Source organism: Cynara cardunculus (assembly GCF_001531365.2).
Source record: "Cynara cardunculus var. scolymus isolate 2C chromosome LG 12, CcrdV1, whole genome shotgun sequence".
Lineage (NCBI taxonomy): Eukaryota > Viridiplantae > Streptophyta > Magnoliopsida > Asterales > Asteraceae > Cynara > Cynara cardunculus.
In genome coordinates, this window is record NC_037539.1 from 37,850,404 (window position 1) to 37,871,860 (window position 21,457).

The 21,457-nt window shown below is 30.9% G+C and overlaps 1 protein-coding gene across 1 annotated transcript; it reads right to left on the reverse strand.

Moving 5' to 3' along the window:
* Positions 1–3,564: 3,564 nt before the first annotated feature.
* On the reverse strand, positions 3,565–4,890 carry LOC112522441 (scarecrow-like protein 32). The gene has a single exon (XM_025131551.1). The coding sequence runs from the start codon at positions 4,888–4,890 to the stop codon at positions 3,565–3,567; it is 1,326 nt and encodes a 441-aa protein (XP_024987319.1).
* Positions 4,891–21,457: the final 16,567 nt, after the last annotated feature.

Sequence of the window (21,457 nt, forward strand, 5' to 3'; positions counted from 1 at the left end):
AATCTGCTCTTTCAGATTTTGATGAGTCCCTGGCACTCCTAACAAAGTCATTTAGGAGGTTTGCCAATAAGAGTAATTTCCGCAGGTCTCCTCAGCTATCCCTAAGGGAAAAGCCAAAGTCTGAAAGAATAGACAAGGCTTCAGCTGTCTGCTACAACTGTCACCGGCCAGGTCACTTTGCAGGTGAATGYAGATCTAAGAAGACTGTGACGCCATCTTCCAAAGCTACTTCTTCCTCCAGGACTGTAGATGAGAAATATTCAAAACTGAGTATGTGTTTTTTCACCACAGCTTTGAAGTTTGGAATAGCTTTGATTTTATGGACCTGATGAAAATGGTGAGTTACTATAACATTCATATACTATTCATCATGAATACAACAACTTTTCAGTATTCATACATCAGTATGATATTAATAATGAACATATATTTCCACTATAACATTCGTCGTGAATATACATATATTATTTTTCATTAATATTTATATATGATCACTTGTATACAACAACTATCTAATATTCATGCTAGTATAATATGTATCATATATATTAATTTTTCACTGTAATATTCACACACACACACACACACACACACACACACATATATATATATATATATATATTATTTATCATGAATATACTAAAATTTCAAATCTACATACTCTAGTTTTTGTTTCTTTTTCTTTATTGAGTTATCGATTGATCTTGATGAGTTCTCAATTTGTCTTGATAGGTTTACTGATCCATCTCGATAAAAGTTGAAAACGGTAGGTTTTTGGTTTTACACAAATAAACACACAATAAATTAATCGATAGGTTCTCAATGGTCCCGATGAAGAATGAAGGTGTTAGGTAATGATTTTACAACTACATACCAAGTCAATGGATGAGTTCTTGACGAGTCTTGACTCGTTGGATTGTCGATCAGTCTTGATTGGTGTCGATCGGTCAGGTGGGTTCTTGATCAATTTTGATGTGTTCTTGATTGGTCTCGATGGGTTTCCGATCCGTCTTGATAAAAGCTGAAAGTGGTAGGGTAGAGAAAGAGGGAGATGTGGTCATTATGCAACCATTTACATTCCTACAACGCTTACAACCAAATTAATCATGAGCGTCTATTTGATCATCAAAGGTTACCATTTGATCAGTTGTAACTACTCTTAATTAAAAAGATAAAATTAAAAAATAGATGGTGGATAGGTAGGTTACATCGGTTGTATTTTAACGCTCCTTTATATATATAATGTCAAAAGATGGGCCTTGAGCCTCCGTGACCAAAGTCATGTGTCATGTCGCCTAATTCCCTGGAATTTTGGGTTCGAAAACAGTGGTTTACATGGATGTTCCTGCTGCTTAAGTCACGCAGCAGGTCTTGCAACACTATGTTTGCGGCTGGTAGTTATGTCGGTTAAGGAGACAAACATATATAGAGGAGTCTAATCAAATGAGAAGTAGATAGTTTATATACAGTAACTGTAAGATTCAATATGAACCAATCATTTAAGATAATTAATAATATTTACTAAAATAAAATAAAGGCTAAATTGGTAATTTTGTTTGACAAATCATAAAACCCTATAATGTGAATCTGTTTGGAATTAGAAATTCGAAAAAAATCTCGATGGCCATTAGTGCACCATCAACATTTCTTCACAACCACCATTCCACTATTTCTTCTTAGCCATATCGGCCGTTGTGCACCATCTTACATCTTAGCCATACCTGCACCATTCTCACCGGCTGCTATGCTCCATCTTCATCGAACCCAGTTCTGAAAAACCCTAGATCTCAATCTCCATCAAATCAGTTACAAGAACTCCAAATCTCTATCTCTATCTCCATCGAAGCCGGCCACCATTGTTGAGACTCTATCTCCATCGTACCTAGAAGAGAAAAGCCTATATCTCCATTCAACCAAAATCTGAAAAATCGAAGGTTTTGCATCAAAGAAAATTTTCCGATATCGAAGGTTTACATCATACCCATTACAGAAAACCTTATATCTCCATTAAACCCAAACCTGAAAAATCAAAAATCCTACAGCAAAGAAAATTTCCAATATCCAAGGTCTGCATCGTTTCTTTCCGGTAAAATCATTGGCTAGAAATCGAAGGTTTTGTATATTAAGGTTTGGTAACACAATAGATATCATATTGGTACCACAGTTGATATCATCACAGGTACGATAGTTGGAATCACAATCGTTTGTATGTATCTTTTTTTAGCAGTGTCAAAGTTTCTAGATATCACATTGTGTATCTTATGTATGCTATGTTTACTTGGTGTTCGCTTGAATAAGGTTTAACGGAGGTTGGAGAGAGGAGATAAGATTTCTAAAATATCTAAAAAGCTCTTTAATTAAAATTTTAAATCATATTACCAAAATTATTACTTTACTAATTTATTTTTTAATTTATGGTTGTGATTGAATCGCACGGTTATCACAAACAACTGAATTCTCCTTTGATTTATGGGCAGAGACATACGAATTCTCTCCGATTTCTCTCATATTCCGATCCATATTTTAGACGAATTTTCGTCTTTGGATATTGCTGTCGTACGAGTCTCAATGTGGATTCATAGGAATATATGATTGTTCTTGTTGGTGTCCATTTTGTAGATTTGTATAAGAATTTATTCATTTTCTGTAAATTTGTTTACAAAAATATATACAAATTGTTATTTTATGATTGATTACTTCTAACAATCACACACTTGAAAGTAGTATTACAACAACTATGATGTGTGTGTTATATGTGTATGTTGACAAGTAAAAGATTCGAAACTAAATGACCTAAATCAAGTAAATAGAACCCGTCCATTCGTATGCCACTTACTCGCGACATGCCAACTTGCATACCTTCTCACTTGATTCTTTCGTCTTTGACAAACACGTTTTAAATGCAACATGATGACGTCTCATACATGTCGCAACCGATGTACATATCGAGAAAAAAGCTCTGTACATACATGGGATTATCTATGCTACATCTAAGTGGCATTGAACTTGCGTACTCAGAAGTATGCGTCTAGCAAACTCACAAAAGCCTGATCAAGTTGAACATGAGTTCACATGTGACTTCTCAAGTCCCATGATTTAAATCACTCCAACAATATTTTTGTAAGAGGATTGCACAAATCGAATTTATGTGCAGTTAAACTCAAACTTTGTCAAACAAAGGTCGAACATCACACTACAAGAGAAATAAATAAGACATAAAGCATGTCAAAAAGCTACTTGACTCCAAACATCATGAAACAAAAAGCTACAAACATGAGAAAACAAAGAATGATCTGAATGACTTAATCCACGTTTCTGCTCATTTTGCAGCGTTGCAGCTTTTTGATAATTAAAAAAAAGACACTAACTTTGTCACTTTCTTCTCAACCCTACCTCCCTGCAGGTTAACGAAGCTACCTCTGTACATTTTGCCATCACCTCCCAAGTTCCATTATTCAACTCTCAATTCACAGAACTGGATTCTATATATGTTTTAATATATATGGTGTTGTGATGGGATCCAATGCTGAGTTATTGGCATCTGCATGGTCATTGGTCAGTTAGTTAATCTTCAAACCCATATGGGAACCATGCAGTGGCATAGACCGAGTTATGACCCTTCCATGTGAGCACAATCATATCATCTTCGGTCTTCATTCCCCAACCACTTGCATGTTCATCTAGCAAGAACTTCACTTCACTAATTGTATCTTCACCAAACGGTACACTGTAAAACCCTAAATTTCTCATTCTTTGCGAGAATTTGGCTCCTGATTCTAGTCTTTCTATCCTTTGTCTCCCTTCGAACCCGATAATGTTTTCAATTTTGTGGCCAATATCGGCTTCATACTCCATCCGTTGACAACTATCTTTTGGCAAGAAAGTTTCCAATGCATCAAAGGGGATCCACATGAAATTAAAACACGTGGTGATTCTTGATGCTAAACTTGTTGATCCCAGATCAGAATCTTCGTCAACGATTGTTAGTACATGAGGATTCAAGCTTTTAATTACCTCGAGGAATGAATCTTTCGAAGAAGCTTGATCGGGCATATACCGTAACCAGTTTTGGCAATTAATCACCAACGCCTCATCGTCTTGGAAGAGATTTGTTTGGGTTAGAAGAAACTCGTAGTTAAAGTTGAAGGAAGATTCTTCCATGGAAGGAGAAACTTCAATCACGTTGAATTCGAATGGAACGTTTCTAAAGTTGGCGAAATTTGTTAAACGCATGCCTACTTCTTCTGTTAATACATTAAGAAATGGAGGCACTGATGGCCTCCAAGAAGGGACAGAGATGCGCAGACTAGGAGGCCCTTCAGTCCTCTTAGCAAGTGCATCGATTAGGGTTGGCCATTGCATACAATGAGTGATGCTAAAGTCCAAAATATGAACTTTAGGACACCCTTGGATAGCCTTAAAAATGGCACTATTTGATGCACAAAATCCAAACCTGTGCCAAGGGATGAGATCAACATACCCAGCTAACTCAGTCACACTCATTAGTCTCCTCTGAAAGGCACTCCTTCCCCCATTGAAGTTCATCGGTGTAGGGCAAACCCGGGAAGACCTAGAGATGAGTGCCCTTAAGAACCATGATGCAAGCCTTTGGTTAGGGTCTCCAGAGGTAGAAGCAACGTTGTTGAGCACCCACATGACTTGTTGAGCGGAATTGATGTCACTGTTTTCGAGTGCGTTTGCGCAGTGTAGGAGAAGCTTTTCGATACAGGCTCCATCAAGGTTACCTAGGCAACCTTTGAGTGCGCCAGAGAACGGATTTTGGTGCGAGTTGAAGAGGGTCGAACTCTGGTTTGATAAGGAAATTGAAGTGGTATTTGATCGGAGTTCGGCTTTCATGTCGATTTGAGAGATGACTTGAGATCTATACATGTAGAATTTAGATCAAGTTACTGTTATACTTTCATGGTTAAACATGGAACTAATGCTTTGAGGGTTATGTTGGGATGAAGGTATCAAAGTTTGGGAGAGAGAGAGAGGGGTTTAAGGTCTCCTTTCTTGTTTACAGAAGTACAGAGTAAACCATATATATACACACATACTCTACGGTATGAAGCGGATTATGCCAAAATAATTTGCACGTATCAAAATTTCAATGCGTTTTTTGACAAAAAATTTGGGTTCATATTAAATATCTAAATGTCATTTGATAATGATATCATTAAAAAAATTATAATTAACAAAGAGATTGAAATTAAAATATGTCAAAGAGTTGTATTTATTTTATGAAAAACCACAAAAACTTAAATATAATGATTTATTTATTTAAAAATTTATAAAAACTCAATTGTTTAAAATATAAACATCCACATAAATAATTTATCAAATTACTTGACAAATGATTTATACCTTAAAATGATTCATCAAATTAAATAAGAAATAGATCGTCCACGTAAATTTAATTTAACAAATCATCTAAAATACGATGAAAAACACGCCTTAAAATGAAAACTGCTTGGACTCAATAATAAAACACATATCACCTATCAGAATGATGAATTTATTTTCCTAATCTTAAAACTAATTATTTTACTCATAGTGGTTCTTGTATTTTAAATAGGCAAATATTGAAATTAAAATTTGTTTATTTTATTTGTATTTGTAAGTTCTATTTATTTTGTCATTATAAGTGATATTTTGGTCACTTAATCAGTAATCAAAGATTACTATTAAATCATACATAAATTGCATTTTTTTTACTTTCGATATCAAACTTTTAACTCGAAAATTTCTTCATTAATTCATTTTTTTTAATTAACTTGCAATATCCAACCCGCTATGCGAGCCGACTAATCCCAGGATGATCACCTGCTTTGCAGATAGCCCGGAGTCACCGCATTTGAACCTTCGTGGCCACAAAAGAATTTTTATTCCTCTTTAGATTTGAACCTGAGACCTGGATTTTCATTATTTCAATTTATGTTCCACTTGAATAGATTATACAATTTTTGGTGTCGCAATTAATTATAAAACCAAAAAATGAGTTTAATAATAAACAAATGAAATGCATATGCTTGGGGATCGAAACAATTACTAATAAGGTCATTTAAAAAAATATAAAATAACAAAATAAAATCTATATTGAAATAAGCATATATATATATATATATATATCTCAAAGTCCACAATACAAGATAAAAAATTCTCAGTCATTTATTATTTAACGTAACAATAAATTATTATTTTAGCCTCAATTATTCTAAAAAAACGTTTATTTCATTTTATTTCATACTAATTTTATATAATAAATAGGTTTTTAGTCTATATATCACTAATTGAGTTTTAGGTGACAATTTTTTATGTAATCAATAATTACAGTATTGTTTGACAACTTAATTCTTTACTTGATATTTTAGTTAGTTATTTAACGAAAAAGTTAGAAAACATATTAGCTGTTGAAATATATATATCAAGGAAAATATTATCGGTCAAAAAATGTGTTATTCATGATTATATCAATTTTTGATATATATATATATATATATATATATTTTGTCTGATTCAATTATATGTCTTTGAGGCTAGCAATCGTCATATGTCCTTTGTTGTGGACTTTGCAAAAAAAAATTTCCTATTAAAATCATGCATAAATTAATCTAAATATGAAGAAAAGAAAAACAAAAAAAGGGTCAAAAACCTTTGGATAAAACAAGGGTTTTCTTATTCATTAACTACTAATAATAATTTGTATTTATTGATGTTATGGATATCTATTTTATGGATCCAAATTAATCTATAAAATATAACTAAATTAAACTTATTTAATATATCACATTTAAAAGTAGACCCTGAGATGTGAATCATCCGAAGCACATTAGCACGACGTATCCTCCTGTTTGAACTAGGGTTTGAAACAAAACTTTTGGGTGTTGCTCTATCATAAAGGGTAAATGGGTTAAGTTGTACGTTTTGTGAAAGTATTTGGATTAAGAAAACGATTAGAACAAAAACTTTTGTCATCCCTCTAAAGGTTAAAGTAGTGCTTAGGGTTTGGAAAAGTAGAACATGGTAGATTCATTATATTTATATAAATAGTTAAATCCAACTTTAAAAATATTCAAAAATGAAAATCCGTAAACTTCATGATTCCAAAATACTGCAATTTTCATGAAACGGATCTGATATAGGGATTAGATATGACATAATTGACTACAAATGCACAAAGTTTTATATAAAACCTACACTTTTACATTTTTACTTAAAGTTAAAGTCTTCAAAAACATGTAATTAACAATTAAATATATATTAGAAGATGAAAGAATATTGTAAAACAAGCTCTAAATAAAAGTAGCCAATGAGCAATAAGTAAGCACGGCTTGAAAACGTTAATAAAAAGACAATTTTAATTAACGAGACATTTCAAATTAAAAATATTCATAATTATGGTAGCATTTTGTGTCCAAGTTTGATGCATGTATGGGTAGTTGTTTGTATGTCTTATAAGTAGGTTAAAAAGGGTAAAGAGTATGCCAAAGAGGTGTCTTAGCCGGCCATTCGTTTGTCGATTTATGAAGTGATCTGAATCTCTTTTTAATTAAGACAAAACAACTCATATAATTAATCTCACTACTTTTGTTTTACTCTATGATTGATTGCTACACATCATTCCATCATTCCAAACTAATATGAGATATATGAAAGATATCATATTTGTTTGCTTGTGTTGTGTAATTCCACTACAAAAGACAAATGAGTAGCCCTCTTACACAAGGACAAAGTGAATTATGGGGGGTATACTTTCTCTTTTTCAACTCCAAGTGTATCATGTGAGACTTCTTATTTTGCATAGAATATTTGTGCAATATTTTTCAGTGTGTTGTGTCTTTTCTTAACAGGAGTACCACTCATTGGTGCATAGGAGAATGTGATCAAGAAATCTTGGAAGAAAGTAGGGCAAGCAAATTGATATCAAAAGGAGTATCTAATTAGGTGGCATACAATTTTATAAATACTTCAATATTCCCAAAAAAAGAAGAAGTTAAATTAACAATAATCTCTTAGTTTTGTTGGCAGATGACCTTGCCTACAAAGAGAGTATTGTTTGTATAATGTATCTAACTCATTGTGATATATATATATATATATAGAGGAATAGAGGAGCGTTCAAATGCGAACCCTCTCCGTTTGTGTAAACCGTGTGAATCAATCTCAACCATCCATTTTCTTGATCAATGGTCAAGATTTGTAGGCTTTATTTATGGAAATTAAAAATAAAAATAAAAATAAAAATTCAGTTTATTTAATCAATAAGGGTATAATGGTAAACATAATTAACAATTCCTAAGCTCCTAATCTTTCATCAGAATCCCGTCTTCATCGCGAACATTCCCAAATCACTGCAAATGTATCACTTCTTCCCAATCGAATATAGTGTTTCCAAAATCGTCGATCATCAGGATATTTAAGAAAAATGGTCGGCAATAATGGAGGTATGTCGAATAACTTTGAAAAATACAATTCATCATGTATCACGATGAAAGTTGTGCATTAATCTCGAATAACTTTGAAAAATAAAACTTACATTACAATGAAATTATTTCGTTACAATGAAACACTTTCATGATGAATGTATTTCATTAAATTTTTTTTTTAAATTTTTTTCATTACATATTTCACATGAAACTATTTCGTTATATATTTCACTTTAATCTATCTCATCATACACCCGTTTCATTATAYGTATATTTCAAAAAGAACAAAATCCAATATGCACTCGTTTCATGACCATTCTAACAACAGAGCGGTTCAAGTTCTGATACAATGCATCATGTATCACGATGAAAGTAGTGCATTAAACTAGCTATACTTTCTTAACTTTTCACATGAATCTATTTCATTAACTTTTCCACCTCAATCTATTTCATTAACTCTTTTAAATTAATCTACTCCATAATGCACCCATTTCGTGATACGTTAATTTCAAAAGTAACAAAACGATTTATGCAACAGTATCATGACTATTATAACAACTAAACGCAACAACTTCATATACATTTTTACATGGATCTCAATGAAAGTAGTTCATTAGATTTCGAGTTTGTTAAGAAAATGAAAATGTTTCACTACCATGAATCGATTTCATTAATTATTATCCAACGAAATCTTTTCACCTTCTCCATTAAAAAAAATTCACAAGCACTGTTACTGCGATACATGAACTATCATGAATCTATTGCATACACCTTCATATTTTTAATTGTACAAGATACCAGAATCCTCATTCCATTGCAATTTCTTAAAATTAAAGATTTTAATAATATATTACAATAAAAGCTTAAAACATTACCATGTTTCATACTTTCTCCTAATAAATTTGCCTTAAATAAAATATATTACTAACTTCCTTAATTATCAAACTTTTTTGTAAAATGACATAAATAACCTTATCAATTAAATTTAATTAAAAATAAATGGAATTATCTTATTGGTCGAACTTGGTTCACACGGTTTGTAAGAATTGGATGGTTCGCATTTGAACCTGCCCCTAGAGGAATAATAATTTATTAACCAAGTAAATAGTATTAATTTTGTTAATTAATCTAATTTTTTCATTTTTCTTAACAAGGGTTGTGATTAATGAGAGGTTATAATTTAATAAAAAAGGAAATAAATAAAATTATATTAAATGAAGGGCATTTTTGGAACAAATTGTTTTTATTTTTGGAAGATAATCCTATTATATTTTTGAAAGATAATCAATAATATTATTTAATGATTTTTAATTTTTGAAAGATATTCATATTTATTTTTGGAAAATAATTAATAATAATATTTAAATGTCTTTGTTTAAAGATAAAATCAGAAAGTTTATATATGAAATCAGAAAGAGAAACAACGATTTTTATGTAAAGTTTAGGGTTGGCCCTGGCCACATGCAGCTCGTGCGGTCGCATAGGGCATCAAAACCTAAAGGGGCATCAAGTTGTCATCTATTACTAGTTTTGGTTTAATAATTTGGGAATTTGACAACTGTGCTTTAACTATAAAAATAGGCCCAAGGTCTAGTAGTAATGAATATTGAATGCACATCGTGAACCGGTTAAAGCCATCATTCCAATAACTCAATCTAATCTCTATTGTTGTTCAAAGTTCGACTATTTCGATTTTCAAGGAATGAAGTTCTCTTTTCAGCCGATTAACGATCATAAAATTAGATTCAAGAAATCAAAGATGAAAATATCGAATGACTGATTTCTACTGTTTATTGAACTTACCTAGTTGCTGTGTGAGTCACATTATGATTTATGAATTTTTAAATCTTTTTGTAAAAAAAAATCTAAATTATAACTGATTATTATAAAGTTGAGTCATGTGGTCGTATGGGTTACTGACCTGCTAGGCCAATGCACATGAGCACATCATTGTATCAACATAGCTGGAGCCTACTGCACAACATTAACAACATATTGTGATATTATCTTATTTATTGGGCACTAGTTCTTTGCAATGAACAGTAACATAGGTTATGAATTTTTCAATTTATTATTGTTCTTTTGACTTTTGTTTATTTTGAGGTTTGACATTACTGCATTAGATTTAGGGCCCATTTGGTTGGTTTTTTATTAAGTTCTATGTGGATAAAGTTATCTGTATGAATTGATCTGTTTGTATAAGTTGAATTTTTTTTTGTTTGAGAGAGTTTTTTCGCAGATGTAAGGAGCGTTTTTAGTTGGAAGGGACATGTTTGGAAAAAAAAAAACTTGGCTTTCTATATAAAGCTCCCTCTAGAAACTTACTAGATAAGTCATTAACTTTCAAAATCCATTCAAATCTTGTTAAAATTATTTGACCATATAAACCGAGAAAGACTCATTAGAATAACACAGTTAAACTGAGTAAAACACCACCATAGTGAGCATGCTATTTATCGGAATTCAACACACAGTAAACGAACATACTTTTGCCAATGGATATTACCGAGGGAAGTCTCCATCGGTAATAACTAATGGCCGACTTTTAATGGAAAAACATGTTAACCAAAATTTACTCATGAAATATTGACAGATTAGCAAAAGATTAGTTACAAAAAAATACATCATTAGTTTGTCACTGATATATCACCAATAATGGTGGATCAAAGACTGATTATTGATGGACCTTAAAGTCGTAGGTGATTGTTATTTGCTTTTTCCTGCATGCATTCATAATAGTTTATAATTGTATTTTGCATTTACTTTAATTATTTGCACTTTTAGTTTTTTTTTTTAATCGTCATTGGGGTTGTATTTAGGTATTTTTGTGGCTTTGTTTGGTTTTGACAAGTATTTTGCATTGAAACTTGAATATGGATGACGACTGATTTGGAGTATTTGATCAACATTTATTATACGACGGACCAATTCAAGAAATAGACAAAGTTGGACCCGATTTAAAGAATAAAATCCATCAAATGCTTAAAGAAAAAGAAATCAAGAGGGGTGTGTTTGGAAGAACGGAATTCTAGACGGGTTGCTTTAAAATTTTCTTTAATTGAATAATTTAGGACCCGTTTACTAACCTCTTATATGACCTCTTATTTGATAAGAGGCTTTTACTTAAATAAGAGATTATATGTTCACTAAAAATATAAAAGACGGTTTTAGTGCTGACCAGAGGACCAACCACCTCTTTCTATAGTAAGAGAGAGCAATGAAGCTTATTTCACTAAAAGGCCACTTTTTTATATTTCTCCCCTAATTGTCCTTTGAGGGCCATTTTTTTTTATATTTTTCCTAATTTTTGGAGTTTTAGAATTAATATTAACAACTAACTATAAAACATTTATGCTTAACACATGCTCTGGATTGAGGGGCATAATGGTCATTTTTATTTAGTCAACGCTTAATACAAAAATATTTGAAAAACAAGAATTTTCAGTTAGCACCTATCACATTCAGACTTCTTACTATAATCAGATCGCTTATCCAGATCAGCACTTACACACAATTTTAAGTAAACAACCCCTTAAGGTTAATCTTTTTCTCCTTTTCCTTTTTTCACGACAGCAGCGTCGCTTTTTTTTCTTCTTTATTTTTTAGTTTAAAATTTCTATCCTTTTCTTTTGTCCTTTAATTTTTCTTGAGTCTTTTAGTTCTAGGTTTAGATTTAGATATAGGTTTCTTTTTCGTTTATTTCTATGTCCCTCGTCACTTGAACTGATGGATATATGATGAAGATTCAATCTTTTTGATGGATCGATGATGAAGATAAAGATGAAGTTTTTCCGATTCTTACCCATTGTATTGTATTTTTCTCCTTATTATTTTAATTTTATGTTTTAATTTATATTAGTTTAGCTTAGTTAAATGGTTCATAGTTAAAATTGAATTGCATTTAGTTGTTATTTATCTTTTATGTATTTAATTTCTTGCATTGATGTTAATTAATTTACTATTTTCTTAGGTTTAGAATTGATTCTTAGAGAATGACAGTTGTTCGAGTGATTCTTATAGTTTTTTTGATCAATTTTACGCTTTTAATAGATTTGTGTTTACGTTGTGTAGTGTAAAGTTTTGATTGTGTTTTATCGTCTTGGGATTAATCAACTGGTTTTATAATGAATACTAAATTATAATGGATTTATGTGCAACCAATGAAAGTTGCTTTGTGGTTAATCAATGGTTCTTTTAGTATTTGGTTAATTCGCTTAATTGAGAGTAGGGATGACAATTTGATTTTCAACTTACACCGAACTGATTGATGAGTACGGCCTTAACATGAAAATAGTTAGAGAAGTAGGCTGGAAAAACATTAAAGCTTCTATTTCAATATTTGTATTCTACGAAAGTGGGTGCAAGTGTCATTTTAGAAATGGTTTTCTATCTTGAAAGAGGGTTAAAGTATTTTACACAATAAATACTGATCACTACTACCAAATCCAAGAACGACAATACCTGACTTTCATTAGCTTTTGTTGTCTCGTCATTCTTTTTAGTCTATTTAGAAAAACCATTATGGATCAATTGACTTCCTTTAGCTAGGCCCCAGTTTAGAACGTAGTCTATGTTTGTCCATCGCCTCCCTGTGATCAACTCATATGCTATACCTCTCATACACTTGCGGCATATAAATTTAAAACTCTCTATATAACATATAAAAATCAGATTTAATTTTATATATATATATATATATATATATGATGGATATATAATAAAGTTATTAACAAAAAAAATAATAAAAAATATTTTTTTTTTGATTGATTCACGAAGTTCGAATTTTAAGTGTAAATTTGGTAATCCGTTGGTAATATATAAGAATCCGGCGGTCTCTTCAAGAAGACAATAAGTTTTTTTAAAAAGTAAAACCTTGATCGACGGATAATGTACATGTATGTATAGTATATTAAGTTGTATATATGCATAATGTAATGATTCGAATATGTAGAACATCGAGAATCTATTCATTATATACGCGAGTGACACCGGGTTGGATTTTAATTCAATCAAAGCTTTAAATTCACATTTTGAGCTTAATTCAAGTATTGAAGATCTCTCATGATTTCTCAATCATCGTAGCTAGCTAGGTTACTTGTACTTCAAGTGTTCATATCCATTTAATTGCTTTCATAGACTTTACCCACATGAGTTTTTGGGTTTCACTTGAAACCGGTTTTACCAGGTTTAGGTTAGGTTTTAATTATAGCAACTTCTCCCATTAGATAGAGTTTGAATTGTTTTTTTAGATAGGCTCAATATTAGGATACTCCCTTTTTTTCATTTAATTTCCTCATTTTCCCTTTTTTTGATTAACCTGGATATCCAATCCATTATGCGACTTGACTAATTCCAAGGCGATCATCTGCTTTGTAGATAGTCCAGAGTCATTGCATTTTAACCCGTGGTCACAAGGAAATTTTTATTCCTCCTTGAATTTGAACCTGGAACCTCCTGGTACTCTCATTTTCCTTTTTCTCATTTTCCTTTTAGTTTAGCCTATATAATACTCTTATACCCCATATAAAAAATCAGATTTTAATTGAGAGTATTTTCTAGATTTTTTTTTCAAATGATTCTTTATTTTGTGAGTTGGTGGATTTAATCCTTTATACTTACATGAGGTATGCTTTTGTTCTTAAGGATGCTTTGCTTTAATAAAAAACTAGTGTTTGACACCATGCATTGCATGGTGATAATAATCCTTTTTAAAATTATTGAAGTTAGCTAAATGAGTCGATGATCATATTTATATATTAAACTAATAAGAATCAATATTACCTTTGATATATGAATCCACTTTATCATTATTGGTTGTTCTTTTAATATATATATATATATATATATATATATTATTTAAATTACAAAAATGAAATCTTTTAACGATTAATGCGGTGAAAAATATTTTAAAATAAATAGAATTTGAAAAAAAAGTTTCAACAATTGTATGTCGAAAACATTTTAATGTAAAATAAGAATGAGAAAATAAAAGATAAATATGAAAAATGGTTTTTCATTAAACTTGGTTTCTCAAGATTCCATGAGGAATAGTTGTTGTCAACGAAACTCTAAAACAATTGCTAAAAACATATTGTTGGTTCTATTGGGAAAAAAACTTAAGAAAAATGTAGAAGACATTAGTTAAAGAAAACCTCTAAAATCCTAACAAAATTAAGAAGAATTGCATACTCGGATTAATCGTCTCGAAATAAACCTGAAAAAAAATATAAAACCATTAAAAAAGGGCATGTTGAAGTTTGGTGATGCTACATGAAAAATTGTAACAAAAAAACTTCAAAAATCTCAATAAAAGTCAAAAGGAATGCATACACACATTAGTTTTCTCAAAGTATACTTGAAAAAGATAACCATTACAAAAATATGTTGAAATTTGTTGAGGGTACATCATGGTTTGTAATACTTCCAAGATTCTATCATCAGACGATTAATCGAACCATTGTTGCCATGAAAACTTTAAAAGTTTTGTCAAGAACAAACTCTCTGTTTCATTAAGAAAAACTTAGTAAAATCATAGAAGAGAAAAGTAAAAAAAATTTTTAAAATCCCAACAAAAATAAAAAGGAACGCATACCTGAATTAGTCTTCTCGAAATAAACTCGAAAATAGATTTGTTGAAAAATAACAATTTATGAAATGAAAAACAAATCAAGTGATGGAGATGAAAAAAAATGAAATGAAAAACAAATCAAGTGATGGAGATGGAGAAAAATGAAATGAAAAACAAATCAAGTGATAGAGATGAGAAAAAAAGATTGAATGATGAACAATTTATGAAGAAGAGTTAGGGAAAGTGAAAAGATTGTGTTAAATGCAAACATAAATGAATAATCAATGTTTATATAAATTAGAATGTGAAATTAAAAAACATATTAAAGGAGGATGAATGAAAAAAAAGATAAATAAATTTCCAACCCTTAAGAGAAGCCAAGTCATCAACCTTGGTTTCTCCTTTAAAATATATATAGATTCGATCATTCCGACCTCTTGTTTTAATTATGGTGGTATGGCCTTTAGGATTCAAAACTTGAGTTTATATCTTCCGCTTGTTGTTTCTTAATTTGTTAAGAAATAACATCACACACTACGGGTCGTATTACGTTTTATGTATGTATGGTATGAGTCATATTGTGCGATAATTATTAGTCATGTTGGGTTAATGTAATGGATTAATTATAATGAGCCATATCGAGTTGTCACTACAAGAAAATACTTAGTTAGTGACCAAAGTTTTATAAGCGGTTACTTATATTTGGTCACTAATTATGACGTTGATGACAATTACGAAGGTCATCACTAAAAATTTGGTCATTAATATGAATTTAGTGACGAAAATATAAATTAGCCACTAAATGATCACTAATTCTCACGGAAATGATATGTTTTTCTCATATTGATCTAATTTAATGACTAAAATTTGTGACGGCTACGGATTTTGTTACTAAGGATATAACGTAGTGTGTTTAGTGACTAAAAATGGTGGCCATTGAAGTGGAAAAATGAATAGTTGGAAGGGTTAGTGACGAAAAAATAATGATCACTAAGTTCCTTAGGATTTTCGATAGATCACCAAAGGACATTTAAATAGTTCATTTTTTATAAATACTAGTTCCTTAGGATTTTCGATAGATCACCAAAGGACATTTAAATAGTTCATTTTTTATAAATACTAGTTCCTTAGGATTAACGCTAATCCGTTGGTAAAAATTTTAATCCCCAACCATCTACCACATCATCGAGAAATTAAAATGAAATTTGTTTTTGTCGGGGTTCCGTTTGTGATTCGTTCGAATTCACCAAGGAAAATATTCCAAAGAACCGATATAAATATTTCTTCGGTGATTTTGGTTGGTGATAGTCTATTTTCTAGTAGTGTTTGGGTGCACGTTAACTGATTCCAAGTGACCCTAAAGTTATCAGTCGGACGAAAACCTCAAGTGACACTAGAGGATTTTTGAAGTGATGACCAATTGATAGAAAACCAAAATCCTTATGATGTTAGTCGAGGTGCTGACATACAAGTTGTAGATCTGTTCTAAGCATCTGTGATTAACTAAAAGATTTGCTAAATTGAATTGCCCAAATATTTACTAGTCTTTAATGCTCATGGCTTTAGTCGTGCCTGAGATGTACGTGTTAAGAATTCAATCCCCAATATTTTACTCCATCAACTTGAAAAAAATTGTGACATTTGATCAATATGCACATAACATTAATGCTAATCTTTTTTTATTAACCTAGATATCCAATATGTTATGAGAGCTGATTAATTCCAGGGCGGCCATCTGTTTTGCAGATAGCCCGAAGTCACCGTATTTGAACCTCCGTGACCACAAGGGGATTTTTATTTGTCCTTGCATTTGAACCTGGGACCTCCTGGTACTTTTGACCTTTGGAGCCAAGCTCAAACCAATCAGGCACCACCCTTGTGGTTCATTAATGCTAGTTTTACTGTTAATTAAATATGTTAAATAATATAACTATTTATTTAATACCAGTTATTATTGATATTTGTAGTTTAGTCCATTTGAACACTCTTTTGTTCATATAACTCAAACATTGTACTCTTCACCACTGTTTTTTCTCCAAACACAAGAATCCATTATTATTTTGTCTTTAAGAAATAACTAATTAAAAGGGTTTGACCTCTCACATCATAAACTCACTACCTTCATTAGCTTAAGGTTAACAATGTTGCTAAATTGGAAGATACCCAATAAATATAACTCATTGTAAATAGCATTTTGGTGTAGCGTATGTGTGTGTGTGTGCACACACACACACTCTCTCTCTCTCTCTCTCTCTCTCTATATATATATATATATGTGTGTGTGTATGTGTGTGTGTATAGGGGCGGGTTTGGTTGCAAAACCGATTTTCGATTGTAAATGTTGTATCATTCATCATGAATAGTTCATGAACGTTCACATTCGTTATTCATATTGAATCTGGACACTAGGGATACGTGACACACTCTCCTTTGTCCTCGGATCACAACCGAAAATCAGTTTGCAACCGAACCGTATACATACATACATATATACACATATATATATATATATATAGATGGAGAGAGAGAGTCCATGTATTATTCATATGAATAGTTCATGAACGTTTACCTTCGTTATTCATATTTAATTAATGACTTAATGTGGACGTACACAAGAGACACATGTCGCGCTTTCCTTTGTCCCCCAGTTCACAACAAAAAAACCAGTTTGTAATCAAAGTTTTCTCTCTCTAGTGTTCAATTCTAGTGTGTAATTGCAGTAGAATGTTGAATTACCTTTTAAATTCATGTAGAAAATAAATGTGAACTATTCTTCTTACACTTATGGAAGTTTAAATCAACACATTATAAAATTGACTACATTATAAAATTCCACTATTTAAGAATGCATACATAATATATATACACTATATATATCGAAAACTTCATTTAATACATCCTTCAAATCAGATGCATATATATGCGCATTCCATTTGCTTATATTCGAATAAAACTTTAAGGTGGCGTTCAATTCTTTAGATTCCGATAAAATATGATGGAATTGGAATAATCAATTCCGTTAACTAAATTTTATTACGACATTTGGTTCATCAATGGAATGGAATAGAATGGAATTTCATACATTTCACAAAAGTGGGAAGGAACTGAATTTCATTCAAACCAAGTTTTTTAATATGACAAAACTACTCCATTAAACCAATTTTCTTAATTTATTATTATTATTTATATTCAAAAGAAAATAAAAACAAATTCAAAGAAAATATATTTTGGTATTTTTGATCATTTCATTTTATTTCGTCGGTGACCAAACAAACTAATTCCAATTCATTTGACATAATACATATCATTTCTTGTCAACCGAATATTAACTCAAACTTAGTAACTTTCATTTTAATTTCTTACGGATTACAATTCATTTGGCATAATGCATTTATTTAAAAAAAATATTATATGAACCAAACGTCATCTACGATTGACTCTTAAATAACATTTTATAATTGAAATTGAATTAGTTTATAACAAAGTGAAAACATTGAGAAAAAATTTGGTGGGATGTATGCATTATAACAAAAATAGCATGTAAAATGGTAATATTTTTGTCTTGATATAATCATAATAATTTTATTAATGGGACATATTTATCATCTAATGATTAAATTGGGTTTCGGCATTTTATTCATGCGATGTTTCGAAACACGAATTCGATTAAATATTTCCTTCACAACCAATCATCGTACGTAAGTTTTAGCATACAAATTAATTGTCGTTATGATAGACATGTAAAAATTGAACACTATACGTTATTATGAAGATAACCAATTTTTGGACCAAAAAAAATACCGAATTCGATGGTTTATTCATATTTATTTTCTTATAAGTGGTTAAAAAACGTTACTTTCAAACAGTATAATATTCTTTTAATATTTTTAACTGAAAAATTATCAATATAAATTCAAAGTAATGATTCAAAACGTAATTGACTATTTCAAGAAATTAACAAAATGGATTTTAAATATTGATGAATGGGATCCATCGCAATCAAATAAATGTACCATATCCTTGATTTAATCGACCAATTTATCTTTTCCTAATGTATCATTTGAATTTAATTGAAACTGAATAAGAACAATAATGTAGTGCGGTGAGGAAATATAAGGACAAACACAAAGACTAACGTACGTTAGTCTGATTCCTATTTTCAGTAATGTATTTTTAAAACCTTCATTTCATTATCTGAGATATAGTTAAGATCAGGGTTTTTTTTTAATTGATATGGCATCTTTTCATTTGTTTTTGAATGGAAAAAAAGAAAAATATCGACATTATTGTTTGATTTTTTTTTTTTTGTAAAATATGTATTTTTCAGTTAAGTAAAAAAATAATATTTTAATTTATTTTAATTGTAAAATTTGTAATTTCTTTTAAAGATGGTAAAGTTTGTAATTCTTTTAATGATCGAAAAATTTGTAAGTTTTTTAAATAATTGTAATTTTCCTAATATTTAGGGCCTATTATTTGTTCACATTTTTATGAAGAACTAAAAGTTTTCCCCAAAAAAATCACAGAACAGATAATTTATGCCAATTGTTTATATCGAAAATTACATCAAATATAATTTAAGGTTTGATTGTGGAACGTTAACAATTTAAGATTTAGTTTTGTTTTAATTTAGAAGCATGGATGCCAAGATCACTATTGACATGAGACGTATGGATGAAAACTCGCTTAAAATAACTGGTAACGGATATTAGCGACTTAGATTGAACCGAACCCCCAATCAACCTAAAAAGTCAAAGTTCCATATTATAGAAAACATGTAGACCAGTCAAATACGATAAATATTCCACAAGTCAACCACCAAACAATTATACAGACATCAATATATACGACATTACTGTTCTAGAGTTGCACTAATTAATGAATCTACAAACTGTAGACCTTAAATCTTTTTGGTACAATGTAGTGAAGCAACGACTTAGCTTGATGGTTCTTCGAAAATACCTTACATCAACATACTTGCTTTAATTAGCTTGACGGTTCTTCGATTTGTAGTGACATTTTGGCTTGAGGGTTATAAAATTTATGTTCGATTTGGGTGCAAATGACGAAGATATTGGAGTAAATCAAACACCAAAAATTTTCGCTGATTGCATGAATGTATTTAAAAGGTGCGGGACAAAATGATACAATAGCTTTTGGGGTTTTCTTTTATTTAGTTATAATAATATATGGTATAAATATTTAATTACAATATATTATAATAATAATATAATTTAACTCGTTTTGTAATTATTTTATTTAATTAAACTATTGACATGAAAGTGGTCTATAAGACTTGGGATAATATGCTATAATATCTTATGGTGCTCTACGCTACAAAAATGTAGAGTATCAGCGAGAGAAATTTTCCTCGTAAATCCGTCGTTGATACTGCGGCGGTCAAATGCTCGTAAGTTATGCTATCAGCGACGGATCAGCGAGAGAATGGTAGTGACGGATCAGCGAGGGAATATATTAGCGAAGGATACTTTAGCGAGGGAATAATTTCAGCAATAGATCAGCGAAGGAAAATATTCAGTGACGGATCAGCAAGGGATATGACCAAAAACAGATTCCTCGCAGATCAGCGAGGGAATGAGTTTTTGGCCTATCCCTTGCTGATTTGTGAGGGATTTTTTTTCTTCGCTGATTTTTGTCGCTAATACGTTGTTTCTAGTAGTACGTATTGTCAAAGGTGTAGGATAAAAATGTTACAACTTAAGTACTACTTGAATAGAAAATAGAACCCTAAAAGGTGCCCATTATGGTAGAAGCATATTGTAAAATAGGGAAGAAACGAAATGTAGAAGAAGAAGAAGAAGAAGAAGAAGAAGAAGAAAATAGAAAGCAGAAGATTAGAGGGAATACAAAAGGAAAAGAACGTATATTATCAAATATGAATGAACGTTACGCACAAATAAATCTATTTATGTCTCTATAGCTTGTTAGGCCTCGTGCTTTATTAAAGATTTAACGGATTGGACTTAATTACCTATAACTTTCCTTTCCCCTCAAGCCTCAATAATGATCTTGATCTCAATTCGTTAGCTCTAGTGATCTGATGTTTTCTTCCATCACTATGGGTTTTCTCGTAACAGTGCCAGCGTTAAAGGAATGGACGGTTCGTTCAAGAAATCAGGGTTTTTCATTTGGATATGATACGAATGTTATGGTGGAAACGTATTGTAAAACAAGGAAGAAAAGAAATGTAGAAGAAGAAAATAGTAAATAGAAGATTAGAGAGAATACATAAGGGAAAGAAAGTTCATCATAAAAATCTGAATGAAATTTACACACAGACAAATGTATTTATATCACTACAGCTTGTTGGACCTTGGGCTCTATTACAGATTTAACGGATTAGGCTTTCCCTATAACATGTTTACACTACCAAAAAACCCACTATTTCCGGCGGCCAAATCCGCCGGAAATCCGCCGGAAAAAGGAATTTCCGGCGGAT

Excerpts from the sequence above, each read along its gene's own strand:
- LOC112522441 (XM_025131551.1), bottom strand. The coding sequence starts at position 4,890 with ATGTATAGATCTCAAGTCATCTCTCAAATCGACATGAAAGCCGAACTC.